Source organism: Mirounga leonina, unplaced genomic scaffold, assembly GCF_011800145.1.
Source record: "Mirounga leonina isolate KUSES-001 unplaced genomic scaffold, KU_Mleo_1.0 Mir_418, whole genome shotgun sequence".
Taxonomy (NCBI): domain Eukaryota; kingdom Metazoa; phylum Chordata; class Mammalia; order Carnivora; family Phocidae; genus Mirounga; species Mirounga leonina.
Genome location: NW_023270739.1, coordinates 21,306,489 through 21,327,204, shown reverse-complemented (window position 1 = coordinate 21,327,204; position 20,716 = coordinate 21,306,489). Strand labels below are relative to the sequence as shown.

At 48.2% G+C, this 20,716-nt stretch overlaps 1 protein-coding gene across 6 annotated transcripts in view; it reads left to right on the top strand.

Moving 5' to 3' along the window:
* Window positions 1-20,716, top strand: part of ELK3 (ETS transcription factor ELK3) — a 68,166-nt gene that overhangs the window by 15,421 nt on the left and 32,029 nt on the right. For 5 of the 6 annotated variants that reach the window (XM_034987796.1, XM_034987798.1, XM_034987793.1 and 2 more), the window contains exon 2: window positions 12,723-12,931. In XM_034987796.1, coding sequence (XP_034843687.1) covers window positions 12,725-12,931 — 207 coding nt within the window. In that variant the 5' untranslated portion in view covers window positions 12,723-12,724. Of the gene's footprint in view, window positions 1-10,244; window positions 12,932-20,716 lie in introns of those variants that run through there. The other variant, XM_034987794.1, reaches the window with a different exon arrangement.

Here is a 20,716-nt window from a genome sequence, read left to right as displayed (position 1 = left end):
CCCATAAGAACAATTTCATATAGTTCAACCTAATGGCGATAATTGTTAAGAAATAGGATTTGAAATAGTGTCATAGTGAAAGAAATTATAGTGAGGTGTGAGTATAGCTTCTTTTCATACATTATTTATCAAAAGCTCACGAGGTAAACTTTGTCAGGGAGCCTCGGACCACTGGTAATCCAACTGATCTAAAATAACTTCTGTGTATAGTACTATAAAATAGTCTTGATTTGCACTGGGGATTTATTGGTGGCTTTATCACATCTAATGAATCATTTTTCTAGCTCCATATGCTTTTGATCCAAATGGTTACTGTTGAAGGAGAATTTGCTTAGTATTTTTTTCCTCTGTTGAATTCATAGGGTTAATTATTCTGGGGAGGAAACAAAAGTCTCAGTGAGTTTTCTTGGGCAATAAGAATAGCAGTGTTCTTCCAGAAAGGAGAGTTTGGCCGTCATGTTGAGGGTTAAAACCGAGCTGACACACAAAGCAAAATGAAACCAGAGCTGCAATTACAAAGTGGGACAGATGTAGGAGGCCAGGTTTCCTGTGGCCCATTTTCCAGTTTCCTGCCTGCAACCTGCAGAAGAGGAAGCTGAATGTTACCAAGTATGAGAACTGAAGGGGGACGTGCTTCAGGCCAGAATTAAGATAGGCGCAAAAAACACAGGCAACAAAAAACAATTGGAAAGAAAGTGAACGTTTGGGTTTTAGTCCAAAAATGTCTGGGAAGGAACAACCCGTCTGTTTCAAGAAAAGATATTGTCAGTAAAGCTGTGCTTCCCTGGGAGACTCTGTGGAGGGGGACCTGGGGACAGGTCCAGGTTGTCGGAACCTCTGAGTTTTATAGTCCTACTCCTCTTTCAAGACGTGGTCTGCTCTTTAAGTACGGTGGGTTACCTGAAAAGATTTTTCCCTGCAGTGCCCAGGATTTCTAAATCTGTTTCCTGGGCATGTTGATATACGAGGGAAGTGGATGTGGTTAACCAAGTGGCTATAATGAACTACAGCCTCATTTGGGGAAGGCTGGGTGACCAGTTGGCTGCTTTGATCTAGCAGGCTTGTGTTCCTTTAACTGCCCAATAAAATTGTGTGTGATGTTTTCAAAGAAGAGATTAAATGGTTATGTGTACGTTTAAGACTGCAGAACGCACACACTCTGTGTGTGTGTGTGTCTACCTGACAAGCCACATGGGGAGAAGCAGGGCTCCTGCAGTCAGAAGACACTGGAAAAGTGGACAAGTCCATCTTTCTTCGGAGATAAAAAGAATAATAGAATTATTCTATGTGTGGGCTTATTAGCACATTGTAGAAGAGTCTCTGAAGTCCGATACTACAGTCCCCACCTTAAGGGTAAAGAAATTGAGATTCAAAGAAACTTAGATTCACTGCACACCTTTTTATAGAATGCCTGTTGTCTGCCAGGTGCCATGTTGGAATTGCTGGGTGGCACTCCAGTAAGGATGGCTAATACTAAGTAACTGCACTGGTGGGAGCCTTGTGGAAGGCTCCATGGAAGGCACAGATAAAAACAACAGTAAGCCTTGCTGAAGGCTCATAACAGGGCACTGTGCTGAGCTTTTCCCATACAGGCTCTCACTCACATGGACTTGCCTCTTGGAGGTACAGAGAAATAGGTGTGTGCTTCTGGGGCAACCAATTATTTATGAACCCTCTGGATTGATTACGGTTTTTTCTTTAAGCCCAGAAAGAATGAACTCTGTACCAGGAACATTAGGAAATTTGGGAATGTTGCCCAGTTAGGGAACACAGAGGTGCCTGGGTTAAGGCAGCATAGAGGGGAAAATAGGCCCTTTTCCATCTCAGTGCAGGTCTATCTGAAAATGGGGGATAAGATGGGGCAGGGTTGTCTAATAGTGGGGTGGGGTGGGAAATGGCATGAATATACAAATGTGGGAGGAAGTAGAATGGCTCAAACACGCTTTCCCAGCCAGAGTTAATGTAGCCATCCATTTACTTTTCCAAAGGAAATTCACCCATAGAGAAGTCACCGATGAACCGATGGAGTTGCTTCTAATTTACCCAGAGACAGCAGTTTCATGGGTCCCTTTTACAGTGCCGTCCCCCCGCCACCCCCCCACCCCCGTCTCTTTCCTCAGATGGAAGAGTTATTGTAAAACTGTACTTGCAGAGCATGGCCAACTTATTATAAACGGTAAATAAGTAGACTGAGCAATGGCTAATTTCCCTCTCCCTGTTTATCCTGCCCTTTAAACATGGATAGTCTGTAGGTATTCACAGAATGAATGAGAATACAAACATTTGTTAGTAAGTAGAAAGAGCTTTAAGAGACTTGAACTTGGCCTCACAGATTGGCTTTTCTTTTTTTTTTTTTTTACATGTAGCAGTCGATAATTAAAATGTGTTTTGAAAATAAATTTAAGTAGGGGCACCTGAGTGACTCAGTCACTTAGGCATCTGCCTTCAGCTCAGGTCATGATCTGGGGGTCCTGGGGTGGAGCCTGCTGAGCAGGGAGCCTGCTTACTCCCTCTCCCTCTGCCATTCCCCCTGCTTGTGCTCTCTCTGTCAAATAAATAAATAAAATCTTTTAAAAGAATAAATAAATTTAAGTAATCTTAATCCCAGCTCATAAAAATAATAAAGACTTCAAGTGTGGGCTGCATGGTTACAAACGCTGTCCTTACTTAATGCTTTAAAGGTATTCTGTGCTGAGTTACTGTCGATCTCAATACAAATTGTTGTTTTCCAATTCCTTGACTGAGGTACCTAAGGTTTGTTTCATATAATGAAACGGTTTTTGCCCTTTCTCTTGGACATTGATAATATAATGGTATACAAACACTTAGTAGGTGCTCCTCTGGACAGAGGAATGGAAATTAAGAGAATTTTGAATGTTGACAAAGTGTTAACATTCAGCTTCCTTTCTCTAACCATTCAAGTTTTTAGCAAGCAAAAAGACATACTTATGGAGCACCTGCGTTGTTTGCTTCTTACACAGGAGTTTTTCTCCTTTCCTTGAGCCCTCTAATTTCTGACTAAAATTGTTATTTTTACATTGGCCCATTTCTTTAGTTCCCACAATATGTAAACTTTAGAAAATCAAGAATTCTGTCCCCTCAACTCCCACCTTAATGTAACTTTAAAACTGAAACCAGAAACATGCAAAGAGAAGTGTTAGGTTGCCATCAATAGAAAGAAGAACAAATAAGTTGGTATTTCGACTTCTAAGAATGGCAGCAAAAACCTCATTCTTTGCAGAGTCTGGGCAGCCCCGTCTCGCATCAAGTTGTCTGGCGCCACCTTGTGGCAGACAGGAAGAATGCCCACTTCCGAGAGGAGGAGAAGCAGCTTCTGGGAGGAAAGAGGCAGCGCGTGAAGAGAGGTTCCCCCAGGGGCCCGCCTAGGTTTTGTGGGGTTTGCAGCTTAAGCAGTTGGAAGAGACCGTCTTTGTACCACCCCCTCCAAATTAGAAATACAAAATTACCAGGACCCCTAGCAAAGAGCTGGTCCCTGAGCATTAATTTACCCTATTAGCTTTCCTGTGTGTTGACCTTGGGGCGCGGGTTCCAGGTGCCCAGACATTGCTGGAGGTGGTGGGTAGAACCGAGTCTTCTCTCAGCCCAGCAGCTGCTGGAGGCGTGAGGGACCCGGAGGGAGCACATAACCCCTGCTCCTGGGTGACTTCTGTTCTTCAGGCTCAAGTGGGGGAGGTTGCCTCTGGGTAAATTGCAGGTGCATTTCCTTCCAGCCCCCCAGCCTAATGCTTGCTTAGCCTTTGCTGATGCTTTCAAGCCTGGTGTGGGGGACTTCTGCCTCTGTTCTCTCACCCCTTTAAAATTTTACCCACCCTGTAGTTTGAAGGATGAGTGCTCTCACTCCCTTTCTCTAGATAGCCTTCTCCAAAGAGCCTAATCCTAATTCTCATATGTTCCATGCAGTATTACAGAGCAGGTAAGGGCACACGCTGTGGCATGTGCTATCCTCAATTTTATGTATTCATTCACTCCTGAGACAAATGTTCGTTGGGTGTCTAGGGTGACCTGTCACTGATCTAAGCTGGGGATACGTCAGCAAGCAAAGCAAAGGTCCGTACTCACTGAGACAGCATTTGGAACCAGTACTTCTCAAGCCATCAGTGGAAAAGGACTAGTTTTTAAAATTTCTGAGACACTGTGGACTGATAATTTTGGGACACACAAGAAAAATAAAAAAACAAAGATATCAAAATAACAGCCCAATTTTTAATGATAGATTTTACAGGCATGAAATGACATTTCAACAAATGCAATTAGAATAAGTGTAATGAGAAAAATTGCAAAAAACTACATAGTCGTTGAAAGTGCATGCAAAGGCAATTAATATAGAAGATCATTATTAGTACCAGAAACTTTTTGCCATGTAGTAATTTTAACCAAACAAAAAGTTTGCAAGTGAGCTAGAGATTTGAACAAACACACTTTGAACAAACACCCTATTTGTCAACACTGAACTTTTCACGGAGAAAGTTTGCTTCTTGCCGACTAATGAATTTAATCTAGTTTGGGTACAATAATGCTACCTGCAGGAGATGATATATCTAAACTACTTTTGTGTTTTGTTTCAATTACACTGGAGAGAAGCCAGTCTCACTGAGGAATGTTGACGGCACTAGAAAAGAGATTTTAAAACCCCATTTCCACCAACTCAGGATATTAATTTTTTTAACATTCACCTAAAAGCAAGTATTGCTGCTTTTAAAGGAACTCCTTGGTTGGTTGCCAGCTCCCACAATTTTTCCTATAAAGTTATAGTTGTATTTAAATCTTTTAATGAAATCAGTGAAGTCTAGATTTTTGTATACTTTTGGGTTACAGTTGAAAAACCTTGAATATCACACATTTTAGCATGGTCCCACTTCATGATTCTGACTAGTGCATCGCTTGTGCTAGTAAGATGAACCTACATTGATCACATACGTGGATGTAGTGATAATGACAAATTGCAGAAGTCTCTATACTCTTATTCTCGATTTCTATACTCCTCTTATCATGGGCCGGTGACCAGCAGTTAGCACGGGTGTGTTGGCCACACACTGAGTAGACTGTTCTAGGGGGCCCCTGCTCTTCCACGGCTGGTCCTCCATTTTCTCATCTACAAAGTGGGAACGGTAAATGTATTTAACTCCTAGAGGTGTTGTACAAATTAAATGAGATAATACAGGGAAAGGGCTTGATGGAGGGCGAGGGCTTAATAAAAGTACCCAGTGGGTACAGAGAAGGCAAAGATAAGGCTCTTAGAATTAGAAAAGACAGATGAGTGAATGAATGAATGAATCAATGAACGACTAACTGTGTGAGGCAGACTGTGAGAAATGCTGAAAAGCTTCCTGGCATGAGTGTGTTTGCACCTGTGTGTATGTGTACGTTGCTTTCACATGGGAGGCGCTGGGTGGCCTTTCGGTCCCCTTGGCCCATGGTGCCTATTGTTTGAGCCCCGGTTGGCGGTTAACCAGTGCGGGTCTTTCCCAGCCCTGGGGAGGGAGCAGCTCTCTCTTCCTTTGTGCGGGGTGTTCATTAGACCCCCAGGGGCCAGAGAAAGTGTGCCGGAGGTGAGTTAGTGGGACCGGGGCCTGGGGGCTAGTGCCCTTGACTTGAGGGACAGCTGTGCAGAGGCTGAAGCTGGGCCAGAGCCACGTGGCCCCGCGGCGCTCCAGGAGGCAGAGGAGGGCACCAGGGCTAGTGAGCGGGATCGCTGGGGCTAGCATCCTTCTCTGTGCCGCTCCATCCAGATTCGAGGATGAATCGAGGATATAGTATTTGTAGTCTTCAAAAGCAAAAGGGTTGAAGACACAGAATGGGGGTGGGAGGTAACGCTCAGTCCGCCTAGGTGTCTCTCCCCGTTGCCAGAAGACAGGCCCTTTACTCGTGGCCAGTTCTGCCCCTCTCCTCTCTGCACCTGTTGCCCTGACCGGCCTGGGGAATGTTTCCGTGTGGGCTCCAGCACCAGCAGTCATAAGCATGTTGTCACAGATGTCCCTTGGGATGTCACTTTAGAACACTTCTCTTTTTCTGACCCAATAGCTCTCATCTGCGTGCCTTCCGGCCCTCCCCCCTCCAGGAGCATGAGAAGTGGGGTGGAATTAGCCCCAAGGGAGGTGTGGGCACCCAAGGGCTCAGAGCAGCTGGGAGGCCTCAGGCTCAGCATTTTGAACCAATGTTTCTTAAGCTGGAGTCAGCAAGTATGTGCCCAGGGATCCCAGTTTTCTCAAATTAAAAAATTTTTGTCCTTTCATTTTTGATGATAGTCTGAAAAACCAAATATAAGCATATTTCAAGTCACTTCATAAGCAGTCACCAAAGAGCTGAAGATTCTCTTTGGATTCCAGTGACTTCATTGGGGTCATTGCCTAATGAACAAAAAACCAAGGTGTTACAATATATAAATGAAGCCTTTGAGCTAGGTGAAAGCCAAATGACCTCACAACATGCTCTATGAAGAGGTTTCCTTATTGCCTAAAAAATAATAGTAAACATTTCAATAACACCAGGTAGCAGGTGTAGTTCAAGTGCATTATGAGTAATTTGAGTGATCCTTACAATAGCCTTGTAAGAGAGATACTTTTATTATAACAGAAAGGTTAAGGAACTTGGGCAACGTCCCAGAGCCAGGCAGGACTAGTACTTGAATTGGAACCCAGAGGGCCGGGCTCCGGAGTCCGCTCTTACCTGCTCTGTAACCTTCCGAACAGACAAAGTGGCTCACTCTCTCGCTGCTGCGGGTTGTAGGGAATAATTGTGCTTCAGTGAAAAACTGTGCACTCTCTGGGTGATGTGGTTCTGATTTTCTGGGAAGCTAATTTACAACTCTGTTAATTATAGATAAGTGACAGCAAAGTAGCTATTGTCTATAGACATGCAAATTCTGTTCTCTCTCAGGGCTCAGTTGACTTCTCTCCCACCCTCAGGTTTGCCCCATGTGTGCATTCATTTCACTGTTTTTGATCTACAAATGCTTCTATTGTTCAGCTATTTTTTAACTTGTTCTAAGGTCTGCCTAGTTCCTTCCTTGATTAGTGAGTAGAATAAAATCTTTACCATGTCTGCATTTTTATGTCTGTATGAGAGCAATGATTTTACCCATTTTGAAATTTTTTTTTTTAAAGATTTATTGACCGTGAAAGAGCACATGCAGGGGGAGGGGCAGAGGGGGAGGGAGAAGCAGACTCCCTGCTGAGCAGGGAGCCCAATGAGGGACTCAGACTGGATCCCAGCGCCCTGGGATCATGACCTGAGCCGAAGGCAGCCGCTTAACCGACTGAGCCACCTAGGTACCCCAAAAATTGTTTTAACAAAGGAATTTCTCAACCCATAGCTTCTCAGTGAGGTGCTCCGTGATCTTCTGCTCACACCCCGCCCCCCCCCCAGGCTCCCACCCCCTTAACCTGCTCTGGCTGTGTTTTTCCATCGCGCTGTTCTTCCGACAGTTAATATTCCTATGTTTGTTGTTGTTTATGGCCTGTCTTCTGCTGGAATGTGAGCTCCATGAGGACAGAGGTCTTCATCTCTTCTGTTCACTGATATCTCCCAAATTCCCAGATGGTGTCTTGGCATAACATGGACACTCAAAAAAAAAAATTGAAAGAAGTGAGGAGAGAATTGAATCTTTACAGGGTATGGTGGTATAAACACATCTTACTCAAAAGGGCTACATTGGCTCAGTCATTGCCATAACCTTTCCGTGACTGTGAGACATCTTTCAACAAACACATCATCTATCATATGTGAAATTACTCAGTAATTTGAATGGGACACAGGAGGCACCTAATTTGTAAACCTCATTTTATCATTATATAAGAATCATAAACCTTGAGGAGCTTATATCCAGTCTTGTTTATATCGAAGGGAGAATATAATAAAAATTTTAATGAAAATAATTTGTCAACATGGTGAACCTATTTTTTCCCTCACTTCCTTTAAAAGGAAGTATGCATATTATTCAAATTGGACAAACTGTTTTAAATATCTAACGAAACTCCAGTGTGGCAAGATCTGGGCTGTAAATTACAAAGGGAGAGGAGAGCAGGGGACAACCAGCTGGTGGCTTTGTTCTCTGGAGTGGCCTGGAGGTGGGTCTGGCCAGGGTGTGACTGCCGTCTTTGAGGGGGAGCCCGCGGAAGGCACAGTGTCTAATGCTGAGGGGCACCTCTTCTTGTAAGAGCAGAAGCGGGCTGATCCTCCTAAATCTCAAAGTGCAGGGTTTGATTTTTGCATAAAGAATGGCGTGACAAGACCAGAGCAAACTGTATACATTCAAAATAAGGTCTGGGCAGGGGAAGGGGAAAGAGAAGCATTTTCTTAATAGCAAAAAATTGATTTGGGGAATATTTTTAAAAGGTTTGTAGCAATTTCTTTCGTGTGTTCTGTATATTTTAAGCAGGGGATTGTGGGGATGCGGCTACAGGAGGTTAGGCTGATGAAATACTTTAACTTAGAGCAGGTCTCCGTTGGCGTAATAATGTATCAAACATCAGTTTCAAGTATGAACACTTTCTTGGACTTTTTGCTTAATAAGCACAGTATGCAGTCTGAATCACCCGCGTTCCTAATGATGGCAGCCAGATAAATTGGACTTTATTGTACCTGCATGTTAAGACCTAGCACTTCATTAAAGATTCTAGGCGTCAAAGAATTAAAAAAGAATTAATTTCAAAGCTTTTTTTCTGGTGATAGAAACACTCATTTGGATGAATTTGCGAATACGTTGGTCATTGTTGGAAGGGCATGCTTCCCAGTCGTGACGTTAGAATCTTTTCCAGTGTCCCAGAGGGGGCAGAATTTGTTGGAGGCAGAGAGGTGATAGAATGTGAAGCGTAATTGTATGTGGAAACAACTGTGTAAATGATGATTAAATGTATTTAATCATAATTAAAATAAATTAAGATTGGAACTAAAAGCAGCACGGCGAGTGCCCTCGAATGGAGAGAACCATCACGGTGATGTCAGCTGGGGCCTCTGTCCCCCATTGCCCACATATGCTCTTGCATTTTAATCACCCGGATGGCTCTGGCCAGAGGTGGTGGGAGGGCCCGGAGTCACGTTGGCCCCCACTGTATCCCAGAATTACCTCTGCGAGTGTAGAAGGGGTGAGCTGTTCGAAGGTGTGATTATAAACTCACAGGGACAGGTTTCTGGGACTTGTGTCTGAGTAGCGTGTGGCTGGGATATCCAACAATAAAGACGTGCGTGCTCTACAGTCATCGAAGCTGGAAGACCGGTGAGGGCACAGGACTGGCCAGCAGAGCTGGACAATGGGAGGATGAGGCCCCCAGCCCCGGCTTGCTGTGCTTCAGGCAGGAGGGGCTCGATGCCGAGGTCTCCTCCTCAGAGTGGTGGCAGTCACTCTTCTAAGGAATCCTCCCGTCCTCGGCGGTAGCCTGACTGTGACACCTCGGTGTGGGCGAGGTGAGGGGGAAGGGAGGGAAGGTCCCAAGGCCCCCCCAGCTGGGGGCTCAGCGCCGCCCCGCTGGTCTCTAAGCGCTTGTCAGAGGAAGCTCTGTGATGCCTAGTTCACAGCTCCGTTCCTTCCCTTGGCCCAGTTCCTCTGTTCCAGAAATCCAGGGGGCCCCTGACGGCCCCACCCCCAGCACTTGCTTCTCTACTCTTTTTCATCTCCCTTGTCTTTCCTTCCTTCTTCTACCTTTCTCTAAGGCCATGGCCAGAGCACCGGCGGTTGTCCCTTGGCCGGCTGGTGGCCCTCGCAGTAAGGATCTGGTCAGCCAACCCGGCCCCCCCCCCCGCATCAGGCAGCATGTTTTTTCATGTCTAGACGCACCTCATGATTGTGCATGCAGGCCCTACAGTGCAAAGATAATGGCCCTCGAACAAAGAGAATTTTTTAAAGCAAAGACATTGGACGTTGTCATAGGCAACTTTAGCTGCAATGGTACCACGTAACCGACCGGCCCAGGCGTCCTCAGTGGACCGCGGCATTCGTGTTTCTTGCAGTGAGCCTCGGCGATGCTGCCTTAGCCTGCGGGTCGTGGGCCTGGGCTCCAGGCTTTGGGTTGAGCTCCCGCCGGCTCCACGCATCTCAGTCTGGGTCAGTGGCCCCACAGCAGTGATGGGAGCACGAGAGGAAAAGTGCAAACACGTGGAGCCCCTCAGATCTTGGCTCAGAAGCAGCATGGTGATCCCTTCTAGTGAATGTTGCATTGGCCAAATGGAATCGTATGGTCAAGCCCAGATTTCAGTGGGGTGGGAAGAAAGCACTCCATTCTCATGCACTGCTGTACGGTCACTTGGATGGGAGATGGAGGGAAAGCTCGAGAACATTTCGTCCTCCTAAGTTACGCCCAGAGAACACGGTTCCCATACCTGGGGTGGGAGTGCCATGAACAGGGATCCAGGCAGCGTGAGAAGCTCCAAGGAGTCTTGGTTGGTAGAAGCAGTAAGTGTAAATACATTCAAATACACAAATAGGTTTCTGTTGTCCCATCTGGAACATGCTGGTTTGAGTCCGTTAGCGGGCAGGTGGCTGAGCGCCTTCCTCCTTGGTGCATGAGCCAGAGGTGCAGCCCCCCCTTCCCTCCAGACCTCCAGACCCACGGGCAGCCTTCTGCCCTTTGGAGCGGGTTCCTCTGAGCATCTGCTTAAAGTTTCAAAGATATTTTAAAGCTTCCTGTCTGAAGCCTTTGGCCAAAAGAACACCCCCCAAAATTCGAGACGACTGTTAGCAAGTCTTAGTGCCAGTGATGAGAAGCAAGCTTGTGGCTCATCCACACGTAATCGGAAGGTTGGTTCATGTTAGGAACCGAGGCCAGTGAGCTGCCACACATCATAGCAGCTTTGCTTACAAGACCTATGAGATGCAGGGCGGTTTGGATCTAACGGTGACAGGATTTACTGTCTCACAGACCCAGTGGCCATCGTGGTGAAGACTGATTTCTGTAAAGACTGTCTCGTTTAAAGAGCCATAAATAAAATGCCTTATGGGGTTTTGGAGAACATTCCTAATCTGCTTTCCTTTAACTGAAGAGCCCATGGTTGCTTAGAGAAAAAATAAAACGTGTTCTTTTGGCTAAACATGTGAAAAGGAAGAAGGAAGTGAGTACTTATTGGATGGTGAGGCGCTTTCACATCCATCCCCATGCAGGAGAAAAGTAACTTGTCAGTCTGAAAGCTGCCGCTTTGAGAAGAATGCATGGGGGGGCCTTGTGGAATTAACACAAATATTGGCCCAAAGCGGTCCTTGAAGGAAGTTATCCTGGCCACCAGGTCTCCTGGACTCACACACCTTGCTCGGTGCCCCTCAGCTTCGGCGTCTCCTTGTTGCTCTCATTGGGGGGTGAGCCCTAGTTCTCTCCGGCTTGGTCCCCACTCCCAGCTTGCCTTTGAAGCTTTCTCCAGCCAGAACCCAGTTTTCTACCCTCTGGTCGTTCCTGGCGTCCTCAACCCAGCACCCCTCAGCTCACTCCCATCCTGCCCAGATTAAGAGCCAAGGGCACTTGATGTGTCCAACCATGACAGGTGACCTGAGGTGCAGCTTTCGAGGCCAGACCAACCACCTCTTCTTTCCTCCTGTAACGAACGTGGTTTGTTTTTTTTTTTTGTCTTCGTTGAGAGGACTTATTTTTATTGTTTAGATTTTATTTGAAATTTTAATTAGCGTGAGTTAACATGCGGTGTTAGATTAGTTTCCGGTGTACAATATAGTGATTCAACAACTGCAGACACTCAGTGCTTATCATGATGAGTGCCCTCCTTAATCCCTGTCGCCTACTGATTTAATGACTGTGGATAAACCACATGCATTAGTTGTAATAGCAGAATCAGTACCCATTGCCATGAAAGTCCTTAAATGTCTGAAGATAAGGAACTGCCTGGGGGAGTGGGGAAAAATTTCTTCAAGAAGGCTCCCTTAGAACTGGGTCGTCACAGGTAAGTAGGAGTTTACCAGGCTCCAAGGCTGGGGAACAGCATTTTAGACAGAAGGAAGAGCACTTACAAAGTCCACACCAGAGTCAAAGGAAAAGAGAGTATTTTCTAATCCTCTCTTAGCAGGGAAAAAATGGTTTTCCCATCGGAGCAGGTGTGGCCGTGGGTTTGATCTGCCGCGTGACAAATGTCTGGGGAAGCTAAGGGCTCTTCACATGGCAGTGGTGATCCTTCAGTTCACAAACCTTTGTCTGCTGGGCCCCTGCGACACGTGGGCACTGTGCTCGGTTTCGAAGTCCTGGGGAGACACCAGCAACCTGACAAAGACCCTTCCCTGAGCAGCAGGGCAAGTAGTTAGGCTGACTGATGGAGCCCAGCCCCGTCCCTAAACGCACTCATCATGGGGTCCGGATTTCACAGCAAATCACGGACGCAGAGACTGACCAACAAAGGACTTGAGAGTCTGAGCGGGGACAGACTCTAGTGTTAAGAGGGGACTCGCTGGAATGGGGACTCATCGTGCAAGTGGGCAGTTCATTAATCCCTCTTTCACATACCTTAGATGCCACCCCGCGGCCGGAGGGGACATGTGTCGTGACTACAGGGATCACGGGGCTTCCCTGTATTTCTGAATCGTGGCTGTTTACAAAAATGCGTCCAGAAGGCACCTGAGTCCGAGTGGCCTGTGGGGTCGAAGCGCAAGTGGCATTTTGTTGGGTTCCCGGGGGGAGGGAGGGCAGCAGCTGAGGCGTGCGTCCCGAGGCCCCCCCCCCCATCCTGGGTGGGCACCTGTGCTGACAGCTCTGACCTGGCCCCCTTCCCCCCAGGTATGGAGAGTGCAATCACACTGTGGCAGTTCCTGTTGCAGCTGCTGCTGGACCAGAAACATGAGCATCTGATCTGCTGGACCTCCAACGATGGTGAATTCAAGCTCCTCAAAGCAGAAGAAGTGGCCAAACTGTGGGGCCTCCGGAAGAACAAAACGAACATGAACTACGACAAGCTGAGCAGAGCCCTTCGATACTATTATGACAAGGTAAACCCTCGACCTTCCGGGAGACGGTCTCGGGTGGGTGGCGCGCCACCTGCATATTTCCCTGGTGAAAGCAGATAATCGTGGACCGTGAAGCAAATTAGAAACATCAAATGGAGGCAGTTGATGCAGGGTTTTCTGGTAGAGGAGAAAGCTGTGCCATAGGGATTTTTTTTTTTCTTCTAGAAGCCCTTTGGGTATTCCTGTGGGTCGAATTTTGTTCCCTCCACATTTTCCCTTATGGTTGCGGCAAACCTTTGCCAACAACAGAAATTAGTCGTAGAGGTTCTCCGGCCTCCCTCATGGTCAGTTGCTTGAGTGACAGAACAAATGTGAAGATCTAGAAAGTCTGTGTATCCCGTCTGGTTTGTAGTTCACTCAGACGGGTCTTTCCTGGGAATTTGGTAGCCTGGGCAAGTTATTTAACAGCTCAGGGCCTTGGTGTCCTCCTTTATATGAGGGGGATCATAATAGTACCATCTCGGGATTGTTATGAAGATAAACATGTTCAGTGCTTAGAACAATGCTTGCTACCACCCCAGGGTTTTCACCTTCGTGGGAAATTTCTCTAATTAAAAGAAAAGCCATTTTCCTTTTTAAGTCACAGAGAGGAGTCGGAGTGCTTTGTTAAGTGGTAACACAGCCCAGTTGCCAAGCAAGGACAGTTGGGGTGAGTTTTAATGTATTTCTGAAAAAGCAGTTAATGTGCCTGCTAGGGCAAAATTATTGCTATTTAGAGGTAATCATTTCAGGCCTGTAATTTTGGCCATCTCTGCGTGGATCTGTTGTTGCTGTGTATTTAGCTTCATAGACGTAAAGACTTAGAGTCCTAATAAGGGTAAGCTTTTGTTCTGGTTTTGCCGTTCATATTGAAAGATGAATTAAAAGCTGATTTAAATATTAGTTCCTGATCTATATTTAGTGCCTGCCTTTTGCCAACCTCTTTGGAATTCAAGACAGAAGGATTACACATTTCAGGAAGTGGAGACATCATTAATTATAAAGTGTTCCTTTATATGATCATAATTACATATGATTATGTCATTGAAATGTTAAAGGTGCTTTCCTTTAATGTAGCGATTAATTAGTCCTGGCTTAATGCAGAGTCCTATGAAGAAGTAAAAGCACTTCTTGCAAATTGCACCGTCTGAAAGACTTGCAGATGGTTTATTGTTTTGCGTTTTCCCCCAGGTTCTGAGTTACACAATGGGAATGGGGGGGGCGCGGGGCTCTGAAGGGAAACAGTCATCTTGCCTGTTGGCAGGGTGCCTAAAAGCCTGGCTTTGAGACTAAAGAAATGTCATTGTTTTAAATCAAGGCGTCAAAGATAAGGGGCCCTGCCTCAGTATCTGTGACTCGGTTCTACCTCTCCTTGTGACCCCGCGCACTGGGGCTAAGGATGGTGCAACCTCAGCGGGAAGGGAGACCGTGGGCTGGAAATGAGTCCTCAAAAGACCCATAGAGCCATCGCTATGCAGACTACACCCGATCTCCCTTGGGCAGACTTTCTGGATTTCTGGGGACAGCAGTTTCGGGGCCTTCAGTCACCCGGCGTGCTTTGGTACCTTCTGTGTGTAAGGCTCCGTGCTGCGGGGCGCTTCCCGCTCTTTGTCCCATTTAAACACACAGCCCGGAGCTGGGCCCACTGCCTCTCCTTTTACACGCGAACACCGGACAGCCGAGGGCTTCCAGGAGAAACCTGCCCAGGCTCCCGCAGCCAGGAGCCATAGCATCAGATCTGACCCGGGCGTGTCGGCCTGCATTCCTGGCCACAAGGCACACGCCCTACCTTCTGGGCCATTTGTTTTCTTTGCCTCCTGAACACCTGAGTTGCAGGTAGGCAGTCGGGTGGCACAAAGGTGATTTTCGTTTATTAGCAGCCCTGCCGTGCACTGCGAGTCCGGTTGAGCCCAGGGCCCCAGTGGCCGCTGTGGCCTCCTCACCCCCTTGTCCCTTTCCTCTCCCACCGGCGCTGAGCCTGAGGTTTGGCCGCGTGACCTTTGAGCAGCCCGCTGGTGAGAACGGTGAGGGCGGGAGCAGCTCTTGTGCAGCGTGTCACGCAGGCGTGGCCACCAAGGGAAGACGCTTTCCGTCCTTCCTTCCGCGAACACGGTACCCATGTGTGTACCCGGTGTACTCACATGTACACAATACACATGCACGGGCACTGTGTGTGCACGCACTACATGTATGTATACACCACACGCGTGTGCCGTGTACGCATGTACGCACACGATGTCCACGTGCATGCATGCAGCATGCGTGCTCACATACACAGGACAGGCGTGTGCACAACACGCATGCGTAGCCCATATGTGCGTGCGCATGCTCATGTGCGTATGTGCGCGCAGTGCGTGAGTGCGTGTAACATACATGCGTGCGCGCGCAGTCCACATATGTACACGATACACGTGTGCACACGGGCATTTGAGTCTTTCTCATGAAGTGCTCTCAAGTGATGAGTAAGTGGGATCGTTAGACTCCTGATACTGTTTAAAATACAAAGGGAGGAAAGGAGAAAGGGCAGAGGATAACGGAGAAGAGAGGAAGGGGGAAAGGAGGGGGGAGAAGGGGGAGAAATGGCCAAGGTTACAAAGATTATAGGTGATCTTACATTTCATGATGAACACTTTCTAAAAAGATTTTATTTACTTATTTTAGAGAGAGAGAGAGAGCCCGCATGCGAGCAGGGGAAGGGGCAGAGGGAGAGGGAGAATCTCAAGCAGACTCCGTGCTGAGCACGGAGCCCGATGGGGGGCTCGATCCCACGAGCCTGAGGTCGTGGCCTGAGCCGAAATCAAGAGTCGGACGCTTAACCGACTGAGCCCCCCAGGCGCCCCCATGATCAACACATCTTTCAACTTTGCCAGTGTTACTCTGTGACTACGTATATACGTGGAGCCATAAGAAATTGCCAACATATGACCATTTTTGACCCACAGAAATGGCAGTCTCACATGGTTTGGTTTCTAACCCGAGAGGCAGAATGGAGGAGGGTCTGTGAAGGGAAGTCCTGGCCCCACGTTCCTCCGTGTGCCCCATCCTGCTCCGCAGGCACTCCTCACGGTTCCCTGGCTCTCAGCGTGACCCTCTCTGCCTCTCAACATCCTCCTCAGTCCCCTCCTCCATCCTCCAGGCCTGTCCATCTGTCCATCCCCCCCATCTCCCAAAGGACACTGATCCAGAGCCTGCTCTGCATGTGGCATAAAGTGACTCCCTAACTTGACGGCTGCGTTCTTCTCTCCCGTTGGCTTTTCTGTCCGTTGCTAGCTAGGATCTCGTCACTGTTGGCTGAAACTGCCCATCCCTTGGTGTGTCCTGATAAGGAAGTTTTCCTGCAAGCATGAGAAGATCATTATTTTTTGTTGTTGTTGTAGGTTATATTTTTAGCTCATTCCAGAATACTAGAAATGGACAGAGGGAAAAAAAGGGGGGAAATGTGTGCAGTACTTTGTAGAAGGCATTGGAGCAGAATAATGTATGGGCTAATTGTATCTGCTTGGGGCTGAGACCTGATCTTTAATCATCATTCCTCAACCCCGCCCCCCCTTCCATCATTATAGCAAAGTGGTTAATAGCATGAACTCGAGGCTAGACTGCGGGGTTTAAATCCAGCTCCATGACTGTGAGTGCTTTGCCTGATCCCTCTTGGTCTCGGCTTCCTTCCTAAAGTGGGCATGATAGTAGAGCTTGCACCATGGGGCGGTGGTGGGGGTTAGCTGAGTTCACACATGGTCGGTTCTGAGAACCGTGCTCAAAGTAAAGTAGGTGCTACAGAGTATTAGCCAGAGGAATGATCCAGATGATATTTTCTTCATCACTAATTTGAAAAATTCAGACCTGTGTACCACCTTCCGAATGAGCACACCCAGAAGTCGGGTGAGGTCAGATCTTGGGTGACTGAGGATGGATGACCACAGTTTCTTTACCCCACTGCTTATCTTTATATATGGAGGCTCTTCTGAAATTCAATGACTAAGATGCTTGAATATTTAAATGATGCATCCTTGCCCCTCTGAGGGGCACCTTTCTCTGTGCACCCCCAGTTGGAGTAGCCTGCAGGGGCTTTGCACTCAGCGCTGTCTGGGCTAGAGTCTGGCGGTCCCTCAGCGCCTGAGCGACCGTTCCCCCATGGGAAAGGAAGCCTCATAACAGCACCTTCCCTCAGCGGGTGGTGTGAGGATTAAATGTGAGCACGCGTACGAGGTGCTCAGCACAGCGTTGGGCACCTGCTAAGTACACCCCCGATGCTTGTCACTTCTGTTATCTGGGTTTATGAAACTCCCTGCATTGTGTGACAGTAGCCTGTTTATATCACCTCACAAAACCGTCTTCACCGTGGTCTCCCGGTTTACCGCCTTTTGTTGCTCTGGCACCTTCTATAGGGTCTGGCGCCTAGGAGTTGCTCAGTAAATGTGAAATGAAAGCAATTGGATAACCTAATGAGGTGGACACTACCCAAATACAAATCACTTTTATAATGAAAGGTGACATTCGGTAACTGCTAAACTTGGAAACACAGTGTCACTGCCTTGTCCTGGATTCGGGTCCTAGGATGGTCGTAACCACAACGTGTGTGGCTTAGAACAACAGAAATGTGTTGTCTCACGGACGTGGAGGCCAGAAGTCGAAGATCAATGTGTCAGCAGGGCCGTGCTCCCTCTGGGACTCTGGGTAGATCCTTCCTTGCCTCCTCCTAGCCTCTGGTGGGGGCTGTCTGTCCTTGTGTCCCTCGGCTAGCACCTGCATCACTCCAGTCTCTACCTGGCTTGGCACGTGATGTTATTCCTGTGTGTCTCCGTGTCTGAATTTCCCTCTTCGAAGGACACCAGTCCTACTGGATTTGGGACCACCCTTATGACCTCCTCTTAACTCAGTTACGTCTGCAAAACCCGATTTCCAACGATCACATTCACAGGTACGGGGGAGGGGGTTAGGACTTCAACATTTCTGTTTGGGGGACACACTTCAATTTGTCATAGGTACGTATATTTCAGACACTGCTAGGCTTTCATGTAGACTTACAGAATTCCAATTGATGCCACACATTCTGAAGGAAAACTGCGTGACATGGAAGACAGCGAGACTCAACGACAGGTGTGAAACTAGGTTCTATGACAGGTGCGTCATGCCGCGCCTGCCACATGCCGGGCACTGGGGCCAGGTCCCCAGGGTGGAAGCAAAGATGAAGGAGTCACCTCCTGCTCTGGAAGAGCAAACGACTGAGAGAGGACTTAGTTGGCAAGCAAAGCCCACCCTGACGGCTCCAATCCTGGCTTAGCAGAGGCTGTGATGGCCTCTGGGGTTCCTTCTTCCGCCTGCCTGTCTGTGGATCGCCCATCACAACATGCCATTAGGGAAGGCTGGAGGGTCAGGAGGTTGAAGCTAAGCACTGACAAGGACCTGGGTCCCCCACTTACAGCTTTTTTTTTTTTTTTTAATTTTTTTTAAAGATTTTATTTATTTATTTGACAGAGAGAGACACAGCGAGAGAGGGAACACAAGCAGGGGGAGTGGGAGAGGGAGAAGCAGGCTTTCTGAGGAGTAGGGAGCCCAATGCGGGGCTCGATCCCAGAACCCTGGGATCATGACCTGAGCCGAAGGCAGACGCTCAACGACTGAGCCACCCAGGCGCCCCGCCCACTTACAGCTTTTGAAGAGGCTGCTGGGCAAACCCAGGTAGAATTCCAAGAAAGGAGTAATGCCCAGGCCAGGATGCGGCATGTTTTATTCCTCAGGCGTGGACCGAAGGCCCCCTGTCAGCTCGGAACATGCAGGTCGAGGGAGGAGACTACACCCAAGCCTGTGAGCACAGAAAGCAGAGCTAGTTCGAGTCTGCGCAGTTCAAAATCACCCTCCCCAACGAGCTTGTTTCCTGCAGTCTCACTGTATGTCCTGGGACGTGGCTTTGTTCGTTGTAGTTCTGATGGTCGGAATTTGGGGAGGGGGGGTATGGTTTGTTTTTTTATCTCTTAGAGTGAAATGGGGTCTTCCAGAAGGTCCTTTTACAACCCGATGTAATAGTAAGGGTCTCTTTCAGAGATTGGCTTTGTTAACGAGATTGACAACTCTTTTTCACTCCTTAACAACTCAGACGTGGTTCTTAAACCTCTCATGGTGGAGCGGAGAGGACAGTGGGGTCAAAGCCCAGAGCTCTCTGCCTATGAGTGGCCCCGCGAACTGCCCACACCCATGGGCCCAAGCTTGAGGGGCATGAGGCGCTGCTGGGATCCCCCCCTCTTTTTTTTTTTTTTTTTAAAGATTTTATTTATTTATTTGAGAGAGAGAATGAGAGAGAGCACATGAGAGGGGGGAGGGTCAGAGGGAGAAGCAGACTCCCCGCCGAGCAGGGAGCCCGGTGCGGGACTCGATCCAGGGACTCGATCCAGGGACTCCAGGATCATGACCTGAGCCGAAGGCAGTCGCTCAACCAACTGAGCCACCCAGGCGCCCGGGATCCCCCACCCTTGAGTAGCTTCTGGGAGGTTTTTAGTTCTACATCTCTCTCTAGTAGACATTGTCTCACTCTTTCTTTCACCTCTGCTTTTTTTCTTCCCGGGTTTAGCCGTACCTTTGAAAACATACCAGCCACAGAGCCATACCCTTGGATGGCTCTGTGGCTCGTTGGGGAGACAGACATGCACAGGCAGTTATAACAGAGTGCTAGCCTGGCCATGATACCAGCATCTTCCAGGACAGGGGAGGGAAGTAAAGGCAGAGAGAAGGACCCTGGAGGTCAAGACACCTGCCCGGGCCCAGAGCAGTGAGAATGGGTTTACCAGGCTGAACCAAGTTGGGAAAGGATGTACTGCCAAAGGGAACAGCATGTGCATGAGGCAGGGAGTTCCCAGGGTTCTCCAGGGAATGAGGGGGACATGCTGTGGGAAGAGTGAGTGGGGCATGGCATGTGGAATGTGTCATACGGAAGAGTTGGAACTTCATGGCAACGGCTGAAAGTGGGAGAGTGCCGTGGTCAGATTTGCATTTTAGAAATAAAAATCTTCATCTCCCCATGCTCTTCTTGGCATTGATGGTGTCCCGCTCTGCCCCCCCGCACCCCCCCCCAAGCCCTGATCTTTTTGGCCGATTAGCACATACAGAGTTCTTGGGGCTGGCTGAGTTGGCCCCGAGCTGGCCCTGTGGCACCTTCAGGTCAGGGCGTGTGTGCCCCTCCCGGGATCTGCCCGTGGGTGGGGCTGCGGCTTGCACGGCTTGCACGGCTTGCACGCGGGGCAGCTGACTTCCCGGAGGAAGCTCCAGCCCCAGACTCTGAGCTAGCTGCAGGAGACCTGGAAGCTGACGCAATCCCTCGTCCTTTTCCGTCCAACGGAGCTTTTGTCCTTGTTGTTGTTGGCGGTGAGCATCCGTCCCAGGGGGAGGCTGAAAGCTCTGCCAGCTCTCTTCTCATCAGGAGATTGCAAATGGCGATATGATGAAAAAAATCCTCCGGTCTCCACAGCAACATCCCGGCTTATCCTTGCAATGTCCCGAATGGTCTCTGCTTAATTGGAAGAGGTTCAGGGGAGAACAGTCAAGACAGAGTCATTGGCAGCATATTCCTGGAAGTAGACCGCGTCACCTTCTTAACTTAATTGGATAATTCATTTTAAATTGGGTGTGCAATCACGACAGGAAAATGTTCGTGTTAATAATACACATCTGAGATCGCCTGCCTGTGCCAAGAAGCCTGGCCCTGGCAGAGTTCTCTAATTCCCCAAAATAAATTTTACGAAGATAAAATGATGTACTGTCTGTCAGAGTGGGGAAAGAACAAAAGTCCAGCAAACA